Below are 16,096 nucleotides of genomic sequence, written 5' to 3'. Positions count from 1 at the left end.
TGTGTGTGTGTGTGTGTGTGTGTGTGTGTGTATGTGTATGTGTAGAGTTGGAACTGACCATAGCTCACCCTCCAGCAGATTTTTTTTCATAGACAGTTAAACACATGGGAGAAGATTGCCCATCTTTCTCCCATGGAACAGTTGGTGTCCTTGAACTGTGTGCCTTTGGGATTGCAGCAGTTTTTGCCACTGGGTTACCAGAGCTTGGCTTTACAATTAACACTTTTGGTATCAGCAGCCAGGATGTTAAAAGATGAATTGCACTGGGAAAGTCTACTGTCAAGAACCTCTCCAGAGTACTGAAGAGCAACAATGTCAGTCTGGAGACTAAGGTGCGCCTAGTCCAGGCCATAGTCCTTGCAATTGCTCGTTATGTGTCAAAGAGCTGGAAAATTACTAGGGATCATAGAAAGGGAATTGATGCTTTTGAGCGGTGGCACTGGAGAAGAGTGTTGAATGTACTATGGACGGCCATGAGAACAAAACATCTTCATCCTGGAGAGGGTGAAGCCAGGCTGCTCCTTGCAGGCAAGTATTCTGAGATTTCGTCTGACATACTGTGGGCATGTTGCAAGGAGGGACCAGTCCTTGGAGAGGGACATCATGCCTTGGAAGGGTGGAGGGACAGAAAAAGAGAGGAAGACCATCAATGAGATGGATTGATTGATTCGGTGACTGGGTTAGTGAGGGTGTGTCAGAGACAGTAGAGTCGGCACAGGATAGAGCAAGTACGTGGAGTCTCTATGAGCCGCAAGCGACACGACGGCACATAACAACAACAACAAAAACAACAAATGTTATTTACCTTTATTATTACTACTAAAAAAAAAGCATTGCCTAGTTGACTTGACCTTATAGGACAGAATACATTTGCTGGTGGAAAAACACAGTGATTTGCAACACAGAGGCGGAGAAGGAAGTGTATTCGAAGGAAATGGATTAAACATTGGATTTTAGATTTCCTAAATAAAACTCTTGACAGTCTCACAAGAGGAGAGCCCCAAACCACCAGCTCCGCCTTCTCCCTCCTGCCCGCTGGTTGGCTGTTCTCCACCCACCATTGTCCACGCCCCCATAAGGAGGGGCTTGATACAGCACGTGGGAGGGGCCGGCGAGGACGTGCAGGGAGGAGGAGGCGGGCGAAATCGGTTCTCCACCAGCCCGGAAATCTCGGCCGGCGCGGGCGGGGCGCCCCTGCGAGCGGCTGGGTTCCGCTTTGCATAGCAATGCATAGCTTTGCATAACCCAAGAAGGCAGGCACTTAAAGGCGCCACCGCCGCCACAGCTGCAGACTTTTTAGTTAATCCCGACTAGGCTTGACTATGGCCCTCCTGATGCAGGCTTCGCTCCACATCGCTCTAGCCTTGCTTCTCATCGGTCCTGGAACCCCTGTACAAGCGTTTCACTATCACCACCGCCACCACCACCACCACCACCATCGGGTGAGCGCCCCTTCCTTTAGGAACCTGTTTCCAGTGTCCCGTCCAGCTGGGGATGTGAGGCGTGGGGTGGGATGTGGGGGTGACCCCTCCGAGCTCTAGAATTCCTGCTTTGCAGCTGAGCCTACCAGAGTCCCGAGCGATGGTATTCTGAGTGGGTTGGGTTTCTGTTCCCCTACTCAACAGTGAAGGTGTTCGCTAAGGCTTTTTCTCCAGACTTTTTTGGAGGAATCTATGTCACTCACTTCAGTATCTTCCTCATGGCCTAGGGCCCATAGAGATTTGTGCTGTTAACTCCAAAGTGGCACGTCTCTGATAGCTCGAATGGACCATCTGCCCCTCAAGAAAGAGATGGGCAGTATCTCCTGTGCGATTTACAGCTTCGGAGGGTTAGATTTTTGAGTTGGCTCCTACTTGATTGCAATGAGTTTGAGTTTTCAAGTGAACTTTCACAGAACTGAAAACTGGCCTAACCCCCAGACCCCTGCCCTCATCTCCCTGATAAGGCCTGGTAACTTCCCTGCCCTGCCTTGTGGCCAGATTGTGGGGTGGGCTGGGTTTGAGAGGCCATCCAGGCCAGCAGGCCCAGGCTTGCCTAATTGGTGACAAAATATCTAGCCCTGTGAGCTGATGAAGGTAGTCTCCACTCTCCAAGCTGCCCTCTTCTCGTTCACCTGATACTATATGTCATTCTGAAACAGAGAGAAGCCCCTTTCCTCTTGGCTCAGATCTGGGCATGACACTCCCAACTCTGCCTGTAAAGGCAGGTCCACATCAGATCCTATGAGATGGAGAAAGTATGACCTGGTTTCTGATCCTGATCCTTTATCTCTTCATCTTTATAGCACGTGTGATAATGGGTAAATGAAAATGCTTTAATGGATGGAAAAGTTCTAAAATAGTAAACCAACGAGGTATAAGTCAGTGGTTGGTGCCTCACCCTGCCCCAGGCACAGAAGCGCTTGTCTTGTGAAGGAGCAAGGCTCTCTTGTCCTCTGTGGCACCTTGTTGCTGAGTGTAGGTTGAGAATGCTTCTCTGGCTTCAGTTAAGGCCACTGTGAGGTGGAGTCTGCTTAGAGACTCTGAGCTTGCCCTCTGCACCTGTCTGCCTACTTGTCTTAGCTAAACCATCCAGCCCAGAGGGCCTTAGATCTGGAGAAGCCTTGAGATGACATCCAGTCATCCTCTCTCTCAGTGGTTCAAGAAGACAGATTCACCCAAGATCACATGGCGAGTGGCCCTTTCAGTTCTTATCTGCTGTCATTATTTTTCTGTGCTCATGTGGTTCAGAGCCCTGAACTTGTGACCATGGGCCAGCTGAGGGCTGTGGGGAGATAATGTGTGTTTGAGCTTCTGAAAACCCGAGTTTTGATTCTTCTTTTAGCACTACTCAGCCTTGTGACTCGGCTGTGGTGAGAAACAGGGGCAAAGTACTTAGTTAAGGCATCTTGTTACTGTTAGCTGCACCTATGGAATTGTTGTTGTTGAATTGGCCCTGACTCACGGTGACCCGAAGCAATTAGCAGTCAGTACAACAGACAAGTTCATACTGACTAGTCCTGTGCCACCCCATGAGTGATCACAAATTTGTCCATGAGCTCTTGTATTGAGTAACCTTTGGAAGTAGATTACCAGACTTTTCTGCCTTAGTCTGGAAGCTCCACTGAAACTTTTTACCAACTTCTATTACTCATATTAGAAAGGAGCACTGGTGACTTAATGGGAAGGAGTTGCATTGTCAACGCAAAGGCACACAGTTCAAATCCACCACCTGCTTCACACGAGAAAGATAGACAGTCTCCTCCTGTGGGATTTACTGCCTCTGAAAACTCGCTGGAAGGTCAGCTATGGGTTGGTCCTGCCTTGATGTACTTAACAACAACACCCATATTAGTTCTGTGAGGAATGTAGAATTATGCCCGTTTAACAGATGAGGAAACTGATGATCAGGAGGGGTTAACTTGCCCATAGTCTCAGCTAGTAAGACTTTTTTGCCACATCTGTGATTTGTGCCGATAACTCTGGAGCTGTCCTATGCTGTCTCTTCCCATGTGTGGACTTGGCTAATGTTGGAGATAGCAAATATCATAGTGGACATTGCTTATCTAACACTTCTCTCCCAGTAAGCCAGGCTTGGCCATAGAATATGTTGTCCAGAAACTATTTTGTCATGCCTGATTTAGGGACTGGTGTGTGTGAAGGTGTTAGGGCCTGAAACTGCACGTTCTTAGGAAAGAGGAAGGGTTCTCTAGCTCTAACTGGTCTCCAGGTGCTTCCTCAGCCCAGTTTTCAGTGAAATGAAATGGAATGCATGAACATCAACATTCTCTGCATTGGTCAGATGAGGTGAACTGCATTTTAACCATTTTGAAACTGACGACCATATGGTGTACTATGCTGGGAATGAACAACAGGAGAATGGTGTTGCATTCATAGTAAAAAAGACAATTTCAACTTCTATCCTGAAGTGCAATATTGTGAGTGATAGGTTATTATCTAAACGCATACAAGGAAGGCCTTTTAGTATGACTGTTATTCAAATATACACACCAACTTCTAAAGTCAAAGAGCAGAAAATTGAAGATTCTTATAAAAATTTGTGGTCAGAAATTGACCAAACATGCAATTACGATGTGTTAATGATAACTGGTGACTGGAATGTAAAACTTGGAAATAATGAAGAATGGTAATGAAATAATGATAGTTGAAAAGTATGGACTTGATGACAGAAATAGCACTGAAAACAGAAAGATCAAGTTTTGTACCTTCAGTGATGACTTACTTGTCTCAATTACCTTTTTAAAAAACACAAACAGTGATTTGTCACATAGATCTCCCATGATTTACTGCACAGGAATCAGATCGATGACATCTGTGGAAGGAATTTTTGGAGAAGCTCAGTATCAGCAGTCAAAACTAGGCCAGGTGCTGAGTGTGGAAAAGACCACCAATTACTCATCTGCAAATTCAAATTGAGGCTGCAGAAAATTAAAACAAGTCCATGAGAACCAAAATATATCTTGAGTCTAACCCACCTGGATTAAAAATCATCTTAAGAATAGTTTGAAGCATTGAACACAAGTAACCAAAGACCAGATGAGTTATAGGATGATATCAAGGATATCATCCATGAAGAGAGGCATTACAAAGACAGAGGAGAAAGAAAAGAAAACCAAAATGGATGACAGAAGAGACTGAAAATTTCACTAGAGTGTCAGCTCGAGGCGCCTAACAATAAGGGGTAAAAACAAAAATTGAGAACCCAGAAAGGAACCCAACTATCTATGGTCAACTGATATTCAACAAGGAAATAAAACCTATCAAATGGGGAAATGACAACCTCGTCAACAAATGGTGCTGGCAAAACTGGACTGCTACCTGCAGAAAGCTGAAACAGGATCCACATCTCAAACCATACACAAAAATCAACTCAGGGTGAATCAGAGATCTGGAACTAAAGCCCAAAACCATAAAGTTCATCAGAGACAAACTGTGATCAAGCTTAGATGGCTTAGTCGATGGTTTAAAGAGACTGCCTATACAGCCAGAAATGCACAATTTGAAAAGGATAAAATTAATGAATGAGACCTTTTAAAGGTTAAATCCCTGTGAGAATCAAAACCTTTTTCTAGCAAAATGAAAATAAAACCTACTTATTGGGAAAAAAAACATTTGATTGGGAAAAAACCAGATCCTTTTCAGAAAAGGATCTCATACCAAAAGTTTAGAGAATCCTACAGGCCTCCACAAGAAAAAGACTGATAACACAATTATAAAATGGGCAAAAGACATGGGAAGAATTTCACAGAGGAAAATATTCGGGTAGCCAACAGACACAGGCAGAAATGCTCAAAATCACTGGCAACAACAAAGAGAATTTAGGTGTATCTGGAATGCATCCTCTCTCCATACCTTTTCAATCTATACACAGAACAGATCATTCGAGAAGCAGGGCTTTATGAGGAGACATGTGCCATCAGGATTGGAGGAAGACTCATGAACAACCTACTTTATGCAGATGACACAACCTTGCTTGCTGAAACTGAAGAAGACCTGAAGCGCTTGCTACAGATGGTTAAGGACTGTAGTCTTCAATATGGATTAAATCTTAACATCAAGAAGACAAAGGTTCTCACTACTGGGCTACTTGGCAGTACCATGATAGGTGGAGAAGAGATTAAAGCTTTTAATAATTACAGCTTGGTTGGCTCCACAATCAACACTCTTAGTACCAGCAGTCAGGAAATTAAAAGACTAATTGCTTTTGGAAAATATACTGTCAGGAACTTCTCCAGAGTCCTGAAAAGCAATGATGTCAGTTTAGAAACTTAGATGCACCTAATCCAGTCCATGGTCTTTGCAGTTGCTTACTGGGGTTCAGAGAGCTGGGCAGTGACTCAGGATGACAGAAGACGAATCAATGCCTTCGAATTGTGGTTCTGGAGAAGAGTCTTGAGTATACCATGGACTGCCAGGAAAACATATACATCTGCCTTGGAGAGACTGAAACCAAGTTTCTCCTTGGAGGCTAGGATATTGAAGCTCTGTCTCACATATTTTGAGCATGTGTCCAGGAGAGACCAGTCCTTGGAGAAAGACATCATGCTTGGAAGGGTGGAGGGACAGAGCAGGAGAGAAATACCCTGTATGAGATGGATTGATACAGTAACTAGGGCAGTGGGAGCTGGTGTGTCGAAATTAGCGAGACTGGCTCAGGACAGGGCAGGGTTCAGAGCTGCTGTACATAGGGTGGCTATGGATCGCAGGCAACTCGATGGCACATAATAACAACAACAACATGTTGTTGTTAAGTTCCGTCAAGTCGCAGGCGACTCATAGCGACCCTATGAAGGAGAGCCCTCTACGCTTGGGTGCCTTTCATCCTCTCTCCAGGTTCATAGGGTTTCCGGAGACAAACTATTATGGAAGTGGATGCCACTCCTCCTTCCAAGCTTGTTTTAATCGGAGAGCTCCACCCCTTTCTCTGTGCGCATTGGGTAGTCAACCATTAACACATTTGACACATCAGTGTCACAGTGTTCAGCCTCACAGCAACCAAAAGTGACCTTGGTACGGCAACTTGTACACCAGGGCTATATGACCTAGAGGAATGTCTGAACAAAAATAATGAAAGACAGGCCCTAGGGCCGTGGATTAAAAGTCATCCACCTTTGGCTTGGTAGCATCACTTTCTGTCCACTGGGCCAGCTGATCTCTCTCTCTGTGTTGATATAAGCTATCATAATAAGATTTAAGAGCCTTTTTTTTCTCTTTTATTAGTGTTAAAATAGGAAAACATGACATCTGACATTTTTGTTCTTGAGAAAACAGTCACTATTCTTCAAGTTTTGCTAACAAAAATCTTTTTTTCCCCCTACTTATTTCAGAAGCTACAGTATTTGCAGTTTAAGAGAAACACATTTTAATTAAAATTTTTTTAAATTAAAATAAAAATCACTGGCAATAAGAGAGATGCAGATCAAAACAACAATGGGATATCATCTCACCCCAGTAGAGTGTCAAAGTTTAATAGGACAGCAAGTAAGAAATGTTGAAGAGGATGTGGTGAGACAGGAACTTTTATACACTGTTGGTGGGATTGTAAAATGATACAACCACTCTGGAAGGCCGTTTCAAGAAGCTGAACATAGAAATTCCATATGACTCGGCTATTTCACTGCTTGGAATAGACCCTGAGAAAATGAAAACTGAGGCTAAAATGGAGACTTGTACACCAGTGTTCATAGCAGTGTTATTCACCATTGTAAGAACATGGAAACAGCTTGAATGTCTAACCACAATCGAATAGATTGAGAAATTATGGTACATTCACATAATGGAATACTATGTAAATTACTACCTAATCTGGGAGGGACTGGAGAGTATTATGCTAAGTGAACTAATTCAGTTCCATAAGGACAAATACTGTATAAGACCATTATTGTAGAAATAGATAACTAGTACATCATGTGTGTGAGATTATAAGGGGGGGGGACTAGAGCAATGGGGATGGGTCAGGGGAGGGGGGAGTAATCATGGGTTTGCATGGTTTGACGAGTGGAGGAGGGGTGGGGTGGGGAGGTAGGAGGCATCCAGTGTTGAGTGGCTATGTATACAAATTTTGTAGATAAACCAGTGGAAAACAAAACAAAAAAAGGAATTGCAAGAAATAAGTAGTAGTAGTAATAATTAATAATAATAATAATAATAATAAACTAAGTGGGGGGGAAGGAATCTGGAAATAAAGGATAAAGGCAGCTCGAGAAGACAAAATATTATAATGGAACGTGCAGAGAGCTGGAATTAGAGAATAAAAAGCATTTCTCAAGCTAAAAGAACTGAAAAACAAATTCACCTCTTGAGTTGCAATACTGAGAGATGCTACAGGCAAAATCTTGAATGACTCAGGAAACTAAAGTCAGAGGAAGATAGAGGGAATATGCAGAATCACTATACTCAAACCAACTGATTGACACGGAAATATTTCAGGAAGTACCGTATGACCAAGAGTCAATGTCAATGAAAGACATTCAACCTGTACTGAAGGCATTGGGGAAAAATAAAGCCCCGGGAATCAATGGGATACCAATTGACATGTTTCAGATGACAGATGCAGCCCTGGATGTGCTCACCAGTCTATGCCTGGCAGATTGACGGAAAGAGATCTATATTTGTTCCTACTCCCAGGAAAGGTGGTCCAACAGAATGTGGATATTATCGAGCATTACCATTAATATCACATGCAAGCAAAATCTTCCTGAAGATCATTAAATAACAGCTAGTACAGTGTATCTGAACACTGGGACACTGATGTGTCAAATGCAATAATGGTTACCCATGGTGGACAGTGTTTGAAAGAGAACACCCAGAAGTTCAAGCTGTTTTTAGAATAGGTCGTGGCACTAAAGGTTATCATTGTTGATGTCTGATAGATCTTCACTGAAAGCAGAGAATACCGGCAGAATGTCTATTTTTGTGTTTTATTATTATTTTATTATTTTTTACTATGAAAAGGCATTTGGCTGTGTGGATCATAACAAATTATGGCTAACATTGAGAAGAATGAGAATCCCAGAATACTAAATTGTGCCCGTGTGAAACTTACATCTAGACCAGCAAGCTGAGCAAGGAAACACTACATGGTTTCAAATGAAGACATGCATTAAAGTTGTATTGTTTCTCCATACCTATTTACTCTGTAGGCTGAGCAAATTACTTGATAAGCTGGATTCTAGGAAGAAGAATGTGGCATCAGGAGGGGAGGAAGACTCATCAAGAACCTATGTTAGCAAATGGCATGACCTTGTTTGCTGAAAGTGTAGAGGACTTGAAGTGGTTGCTGTAGAAGATCAAAGAATACACCTTTCAATATGGATTGCATCTGAACATCAAGAAAACAAAAATTGACCACTAGACTGATAGGCAACAACACCATGATAAATGGAGAAAAGATCAAAAGATCATCTTATTTGAATCCATAACCAACACCTTTGGTACCAGCAGTCAGGAGATCAAGAGATGTTTTGCACTGGGAAAATCTGCAGTCAATACCTCTCTAATTTATTGAGGAGCAATAATGTCAGTTTTAAACTAAGGTGTCCTTGATTCAGGCAATGATCTTTTCAGTCACTTGCTATGCATTTGAGAGCTGAACAGTGAATAAGGAAGACAGAAGAATAATTGATATCTTTGTGTTGTTGGTGCTGCAGAAGAGTACCAAATATCCTCTGGACTGCCAAAAGAACAAACAGATATGTCTTGGAGAAAGTGCAGCCAGACTGTGTCTTAGAGGCAAAGATGATAAAGCTTTATCTCATATACTTTATTCATGGGGTTTTCAATGAACAAAGTATGTGAGAGGCTTTATCCTCTTTGTCTATGAGGAACATTTGGTGCCAGCAGTCAGGAGATCAGGAGGTATATTGCAATGGTAAGGTCTACAGTCATGGACTTTTAAAAATTATTAAGAAGCAATGATCTCAGGTTAAGGACTAAGGTGTGCTTGATTCCAGCCATGGTCTTTTAAATCACTTACTATGTTTCTGTGAGCGGAACAATGACTTAAGGATGACAGAAGAAAAATTGATGCCTTTGAATTGTGGTTTTAGAGAACATTACTGAATATCCCATGAACTGCCAAAAGAACACAAGAAGATACAGCCAGTGTGCTTCTTGGAGGCAATGATGAAAAAGCTTCATCTCACACATTTTGGGCATGTTGCTAGGAGAGACTGTTTCTTGGAGAAGGACATCATGCTTGGATAGGTACTGGTTAGGCAGAAAAGAGGAAGACCTTGTAAAAGGAGGAGATGCGACATGAAGATGGCTGAATTTGATTTTTACCCCCTTTATAAAGGGGCAATGTCCCCATCAATAATATCCATAGCAGCAAATAGCTGTTCTGTTGGATGTGCCAACCCCTCCCCCCATGCTCATGCATCTCTTTCTGACAATCATTTGGATCCGATATTCATTGTTGACTCACAGACCTTACTCACAGCTGTGGAGTTGATTGTTGTTGTTTATTGATTGCCATTGAGTAGAGCATGACTCATAGCAATCCTATGAATAAAAAGGCCTGAAGTCTTTCTATAACTATCGACATTTATCAAAATCCATAGAGTTTCCAGAGGCATGTTGTTTAGGAAGTGGATGCCATCCCTGCTTCCAAGCCTGTCTTAAACTGGGAGCTCCACCAAACTCTGTCCACCATGGATAACCACTATGGCATTTACACCCCAGTGGCACAAGGTTTAGCATCACAGCAACCCCAGGTTACCTCAGTACAGCATATTGACAGAAGAATGCTGTACCATTTAGAAGAAGAATGTCCCTCCAATATATAATAACTAACAACCAACTTTTAAATACAAAGGCTCTCCCCAAGGTCTTGTTGATTCTAAACAAGAGTGGAGTTTATCAGGGAATTAAATTGGGGAGTGGGGAGACAAAGAATATCACCTAATGCAAGTCCAGATTTTGGCCTAGCAATCCCAAGGCACAGTTTCTCAATTAGTCCAGGCTCTGGTTTTAGTTCAGTAGTCTTTTCCCTTCCATTATCTGGCAAGAACGGCAAAATCTTTAACTGTGACCTTTATTTCAGGGCACCTCTGGTTACATCTTGGCACAGTTTCTTCATAGCAATGCCACAGTCTCTCCATCACCATTACCAGGGTCTTGCTACCAAGGTCTTGCTCTTAATAGAATCTTGCTCCAGCCTCCCCCAGATTTTTCTCCTCAGTGTGGGAAACTCTTTATTATCCTAGTCTCACAGCTGTTGATGATTTGCAAGACCACTGTCTGTAGTTAAGGTAACTGGAGACCAGAAAGGGCTAACATAATGGCGAAATAAGCCAAGTTTTAAGCTAACACTGCGACCGTCAACCAGGTGGATTGACACAGTGACTGCAGCCATGGATTTGAATGTGTCAGAGATTGTGAAGTTGGCACCGGATAGGACAGGGTTCAGATCTGTTGTTCATAGGGTTGCTATGAGTCATATTTGACTTGATGGCACCTAACAACAATAACACTCACTTTGGGCATGTTGCTAAGGGAGAGTATTCCCTGGAGAGAGACATCATGATTGGAAAGGTGGAGAGTTGGTGAAAGAGAGGAAAAACCTCAACTAGATGGATTGATACAGTGACTGCAGCAAGGGCTCAAGTATGTCAGGGCTTATGAGGATGGCACAGGATAAGACAAAGCTCAGATCTGTTGTTCATAGGGTCACTGTGGACTGTACTCAGCTTGATGACACCTAACAGTAACAACAATGACCCAAGTAAGGGACCACTGGGAATGCAGGAATGTATCAGGATCTGCCCCTGCCTTGCTTAGTCATAGCAGGTTTCATTCCAAGGAATAAAAACCCATTCTAAGAAGCTCAATTAAAGAGGAAGTTTATTATAGGTACAAGGAATCTCTTGGCAGGAAGTTGAAACTGAAATGTCTGTCACCTAATGAGCGTCTTGTTTATTTAGTGCTTCTCTGGTGGCCTTGTGGTAAGGAATTGCCAACCCAAAGGCTCAGATCTCAGTCCACCAGGGGCTCTGCAAGAGAGAGATGGGCAGTCTTCTCCTGAGTGATTTACAGCCTCTGAAAACCCACTGGAGGGTCAGCTTTCAGTCAGATCTGACTTGTTGGCACATAATAACAACTTAACAGAAAAATCACAAATAGGTGACTTTTACAAACAGAAACTTATTTTCTCATTGTTTAGGAATCCAGAAGTTTATATTCAAGGTGCCTGCTCTAGGGGAATTCTTCCTTTTTCTGAAGTTATGCGGAGCCCTTGTTTCTTTTAGCTTCTGCTCCTGCACGATCTTCCTGTGCTATGGTATTTTTTTATTTCCCTAACTCTACTTCTCTCCTGCTTGTTTAATCTCTTTTAAATCACAAAAGCTATTAACTCAAGATATACTTTACACTAATCTTGTCTTAGGAAGCTCTGCGGGCCTAATGGTAAGGAGCTGTGCTGCAATCCCAAAAGACATGTGGTTCGAATCCACCAGATGCTCCATGGGGGAAGGATGGGCAATCTCCTTCCATGAGATTTGTTGCCTCTGAAAACCTGCTGTATGGTCAAGGTTCCAACTTGATGGCAAACAACACTTGCCTTGTGGGCAAAGAATTGCACTGCTACCCAAAAAGCAGGTGATTCAAATCTACAGCTACTCTGAGGAAGAAAGATGTACAGTTTTCTCCTGTATGATTTATGTTCTCCAAAACCCCGCTGAAGGGTCAGCTGTGAGTTGGCTCCAACTTGATAGCATATAGCCAACAACAACTATCTTGTCTCATAGCATAATGAAGACAACCCATTCTCAAATATGATTATATTCACAGTGCTTGTAATTTAGCATTAGGATTATCACAATACATATTTTGAGGGAGCAATATAATTCCTAACAGTGAGTGAGTGCATGCTTTCTGCCTAGCTTTGTGCTGTGTGCTTTCACCATGTGCTATCACCCTCAGTGGTACTCTTGAGAAGAGGTATAAATGCCTCCATTTAAAAGATGTGGACCCTGAGGTTCTGAAGGCTTAATTTGCAAGCCAGGACTACTTTACTGGAGCCTTTGATTTATCCCATGTCTTGTGCCTTAGCCAAGTCCTTCACTGCCACCTGTCCTCCTCCTTCAGGTAGTGAGATGCAAGACTCCATTGGTTCCCTCTTCCATATACCAGCAGCACCTAAAGGTTGAAACCTAAAGTTTCATCTCTTACTCAACCTTAGCTTGCTCACCAGGCCCAGGTGCCCTGTGATTCCACTCCAAACTTTATGATCTAATGATAATGCAAAACCTGTTATCTGCTGTGTGACTCAGGCTGTGTGTCTCAATCCCATAACCAGCATCAGAGAAATCTGTTCTGCATTCCTTGAGTTAGGTGTTCCTGGTCAACCCAGTCAACCAGGCTGCTAAAGGATGGGATGTGGATGCATGACGGGAGTGCTCTGTCTTCTCGGTTGCCTTCCGGGGGCTTAGGCAGGTGTGGGCATGAGGACAGAGTCTGCATGTGGATGTAAGCAGCTTTGTTCGTGAGACAAGTAAATGGGGTTGTGGAAGTGGGGAATGGGTGGCCATATGTAGTTGGACAACTTGGTAGTTAGATTAGCAGACGTCCTGAGAGATGTGGCTCAGCAGAGAGAAGGAGGGTGATTCAGGCAGGGCCAGAGCGTGAGCAGTGGCCAGTGATTAGGGAAGCTCAGGAGTGGGAAGTTCTTTCAAATGGATTTGTTCATCATGAGCCCCACCGGTCAGTCATATTTCCATGAGTGTCCTTTTCCCTTCCAGGGTTAGTTGCATGCCCTTGACGGTGGGGTTTTGGGTGTTGTTCTGTTGCCCACTGTGTTTTGTTTTCTATTATTCCTGGCCCTGCATTGGACATAGAATATGATGTTAGCAGGATCCTGGGCATGCGCTCCAAAGTTCAATGAACTTCCTTCCTTCCTTCCTTCCTCCCTCCCTCCCTCCCTTCCCTCCCTTTTTCCTTTCTTTCTAATTGAGATTTTAATGAAAGTTTATAGAGAACTTGGATTTCCATTCATTCATTGTTGCATATTTTCTTCCCTGCCCACCCAACCCCCAGTTTACTTTTCTCTTTGAAAAAAGAAAAATTCTTTCATTGTTGTACAGGAATTTGCTTTCTAATGGCAGGATGGTTAGAGGCAAGAGACTATGAGGTAGGAGATCAGAAAAAGTAACAAAGATGGATAAGGTTAGTCTCCTGGTTTATTGGAGTCAAAGGCTTGTCATATTGTGCTTTATAGTTTCTGAGCTGCTTTGAGGAAATTAGGGAGCTCTGATGGCCTAGTGAGTAAAGAGTTGTGCTGCCACCTCAAAGGCAAGCAGTTTGAATCCACCATCTAGTCTTTGGGAGAAAGATGGACAATCTCCTTCATGTAATTTACAGCCTTTAAAAATCTGCTGGTGGGTCAGCTATGGGTTGGTTCCAATTTGGAAGCAATGAGTTGAGTTTGGGAAATTGGGAAATTATGTCTTTTATTTTTATCCTGCCTATAAAATGGGTAGAACAAATGTTACCTCAGGCTCACCGATGGGGGAATGGTGGCCTGAGGAGGGGGCTACCTTGTGTAAGATCATACCGTAGCCCCTTCTTACCTGTAAGTGTTGCTTTTGCTAACATTTTCTCTTTTTTCCTTGCTGTCTGATGATCCTTGGGTGTTCCAGCTGAGTAGCTTTTCCTGGGATAACTGTGATGAGAAGGACCCTGCCATGGTCAATAGCCTGACAGTGGAACCTGACCCCGTTGCTGTTCCTGGGAATGTGACTATCAGTGCTGAGGGCCAGACCAGCGTTCCCTTGGAGTCTCCTCTAAAGGTAAGCTTGTGGGTGGGACGAGAGAAGGTGCTGGAAGGAAGGTGCTATGGGCCAGCTGCAGGAAGCCCTGAGGGACTTCTGAGAACTGTGATGAATTTTAGAATCCCAGAATCCTTCGACATCAGAAGGTATATAGATTCCAAGACTTTTAACTCAGATTCATAGAATCTCAGGTTCTTATTGTTGAATCTGAATCTCAGATGCCAGTCCCAACAACTTCTGAACAACTTCGAACTGCCTTGGCCTTGTGACATCTGTGACAGATGGTCCTCCAGCCTCTTGTAGAATCAACAGTGCAGTTCAAAGGCTCTGGTCAGGAAATCTTTGTGCTGCTCATTGCATAATGGTCACCTCAATTGGCAACATTTTAGAAAATGTTGTTGTTATGTGCCATTGAGCTGCCCACAACTCATTATGACCCTATGTACAGTAGCTCTGTAGCCTGCCCTGTCCTGAGCCAGTCTCACTGACTCCGACACACCCACCCCATTGCCCCAGTTACTGTATCAATCCATCTCATACAGGGTCTTCCCCTCCTGCTCTGTCCCTCCATCCTTCTAAGCATGGGTCCTTCTCCTAGGACTGGTCCCTCCTGGCCACGTGCCCAAAGTATATGAGATGGGGCTTCAAAATCCTTGCCTCCAAGAAATACTTGGTTTCACCCTCTCCAGGACAGACCTGTTTGTTCTCCTAGTGGTCCATCGTATATTCAAGATTCTTCTCCAGCACCATAACTCAAAGGCATCAATTCTTCTGTCATCCTTAGTCATTGTCCAGCTCTCTGATACATAGCAAATAATTGTGAAAACTATAGCCTGGATCAAATGTACCTAAGTCTCTAGACTGACATCATTGCTTTCTAGCACTTTGGAGAGGTCTCTGAGAACAGACTTCCCTAGTGTAATTTGTCTTTTTTAGAAAATAGAAGTGGTAAAAAAAGGGGGAAAAAAGAAATTACTTGAAATCTTGCTATTTAGTTATAAGGGCTAAGCACCTTAGCATTTTATGGTACATTGGAACCAGGCTTGATGGAACTGCCTTGTTGTTCCAGGTCTGACAAATTTTCTGACTTTCACAGGTTGCAGATGAGCACTTTTCTGCTGCTTTTAATTTAGAATCCCATCTCATTTTAGTTTGTGTTTTGTGTCCTCTGACAGGTATTTTTTTGCCTTACAAAAGTTCTGACTTCTGCAGGTTTTACTCTCTATTGTTCTTCACTACCCTTGTATGATCTTACATAATTTATTTTGTTATTGTTGTGTGCCATCAAGTTGAATCCAGCTGGCACAGGAGGGAACTGCCCCACCTTCTCAACAGAGCATCTGGTGGATTTGAACCATGAGCCTTCAGAATTGCAGCACAGATTCTTGCCCCTAGTCCATCAGAGCTCCCTTATTTAATTGATACTTTAACAAAAGTTTATAGAAAACTTGGATTTCCATTTATTCATTGTTGCACATTTTCCTTCCTCCCCCGCTCCAGTTCACTTTTCTCTTTAAAAAGATTCTTTTGTTGTTGCACAATTTCCCTTTCCCCTCCCATCCCCTAGCCCACTTTGCTATGCACCTCTTATTCTGGACTATTGTAATGCAAATAATACCTAATCATATATTCCTTTCAAATAGTTCTTTCCCTCATTGTTTCAATGCAGTATTCATTATTTATCCCCTCTTTTCTTAGTTTTCCCTCAGCCCTCATGCCAGTCCTGTTTTATGACAGTGGCATTATGCACTATTTGTCCTTTTGTGACTGAGATATTTCACTCAGCATAATATCCTCTAGGGTCACCCATTTTGTATATTAGTTCCTTGT

General features: G+C 43.0%; 2 protein-coding genes across 2 annotated transcripts in view; one reads left to right on the top strand and one right to left on the bottom strand.

Annotated features, from left to right (window-relative positions):
* CCDC69 (coiled-coil domain containing 69) overlaps positions 1–1,242 on the bottom strand; it is a 99,643-nt gene extending 98,401 nt beyond the window's left edge. The window contains 1 exon segment of the mRNA XM_006903719.1: positions 1,059–1,242. Coding sequence (XP_006903781.1) covers positions 1,059–1,242 — 184 coding nt within the window.
* An 80-nt stretch (positions 1,243–1,322) lies between these two features.
* GM2A (GM2 ganglioside activator) overlaps positions 1,323–16,096 on the top strand; it is a 30,916-nt gene continuing 16,142 nt past the window's right edge. Inside the window, exons 1-2 of the mRNA XM_006893743.1 lie at positions 1,323–1,442; positions 14,135–14,284. Of these exons, the coding sequence (XP_006893805.1) occupies positions 1,323–1,442; positions 14,135–14,284 (270 nt within the window). The remainder of the gene's footprint in view (positions 1,443–14,134; positions 14,285–16,096) is intronic.

This window comes from Elephantulus edwardii, unplaced genomic scaffold (assembly GCF_000299155.1).
Source record: "Elephantulus edwardii isolate Elephantulus edwardi_28Jun2011 unplaced genomic scaffold, EleEdw1.0 scaffold00130, whole genome shotgun sequence".
In the NCBI taxonomy this organism is placed as follows: domain Eukaryota; kingdom Metazoa; phylum Chordata; class Mammalia; order Macroscelidea; family Macroscelididae; genus Elephantulus; species Elephantulus edwardii.
The sequence above is the reverse complement of the archived record's forward strand: the minus strand, read 5'-3'. Positions and strand labels throughout refer to the sequence as shown.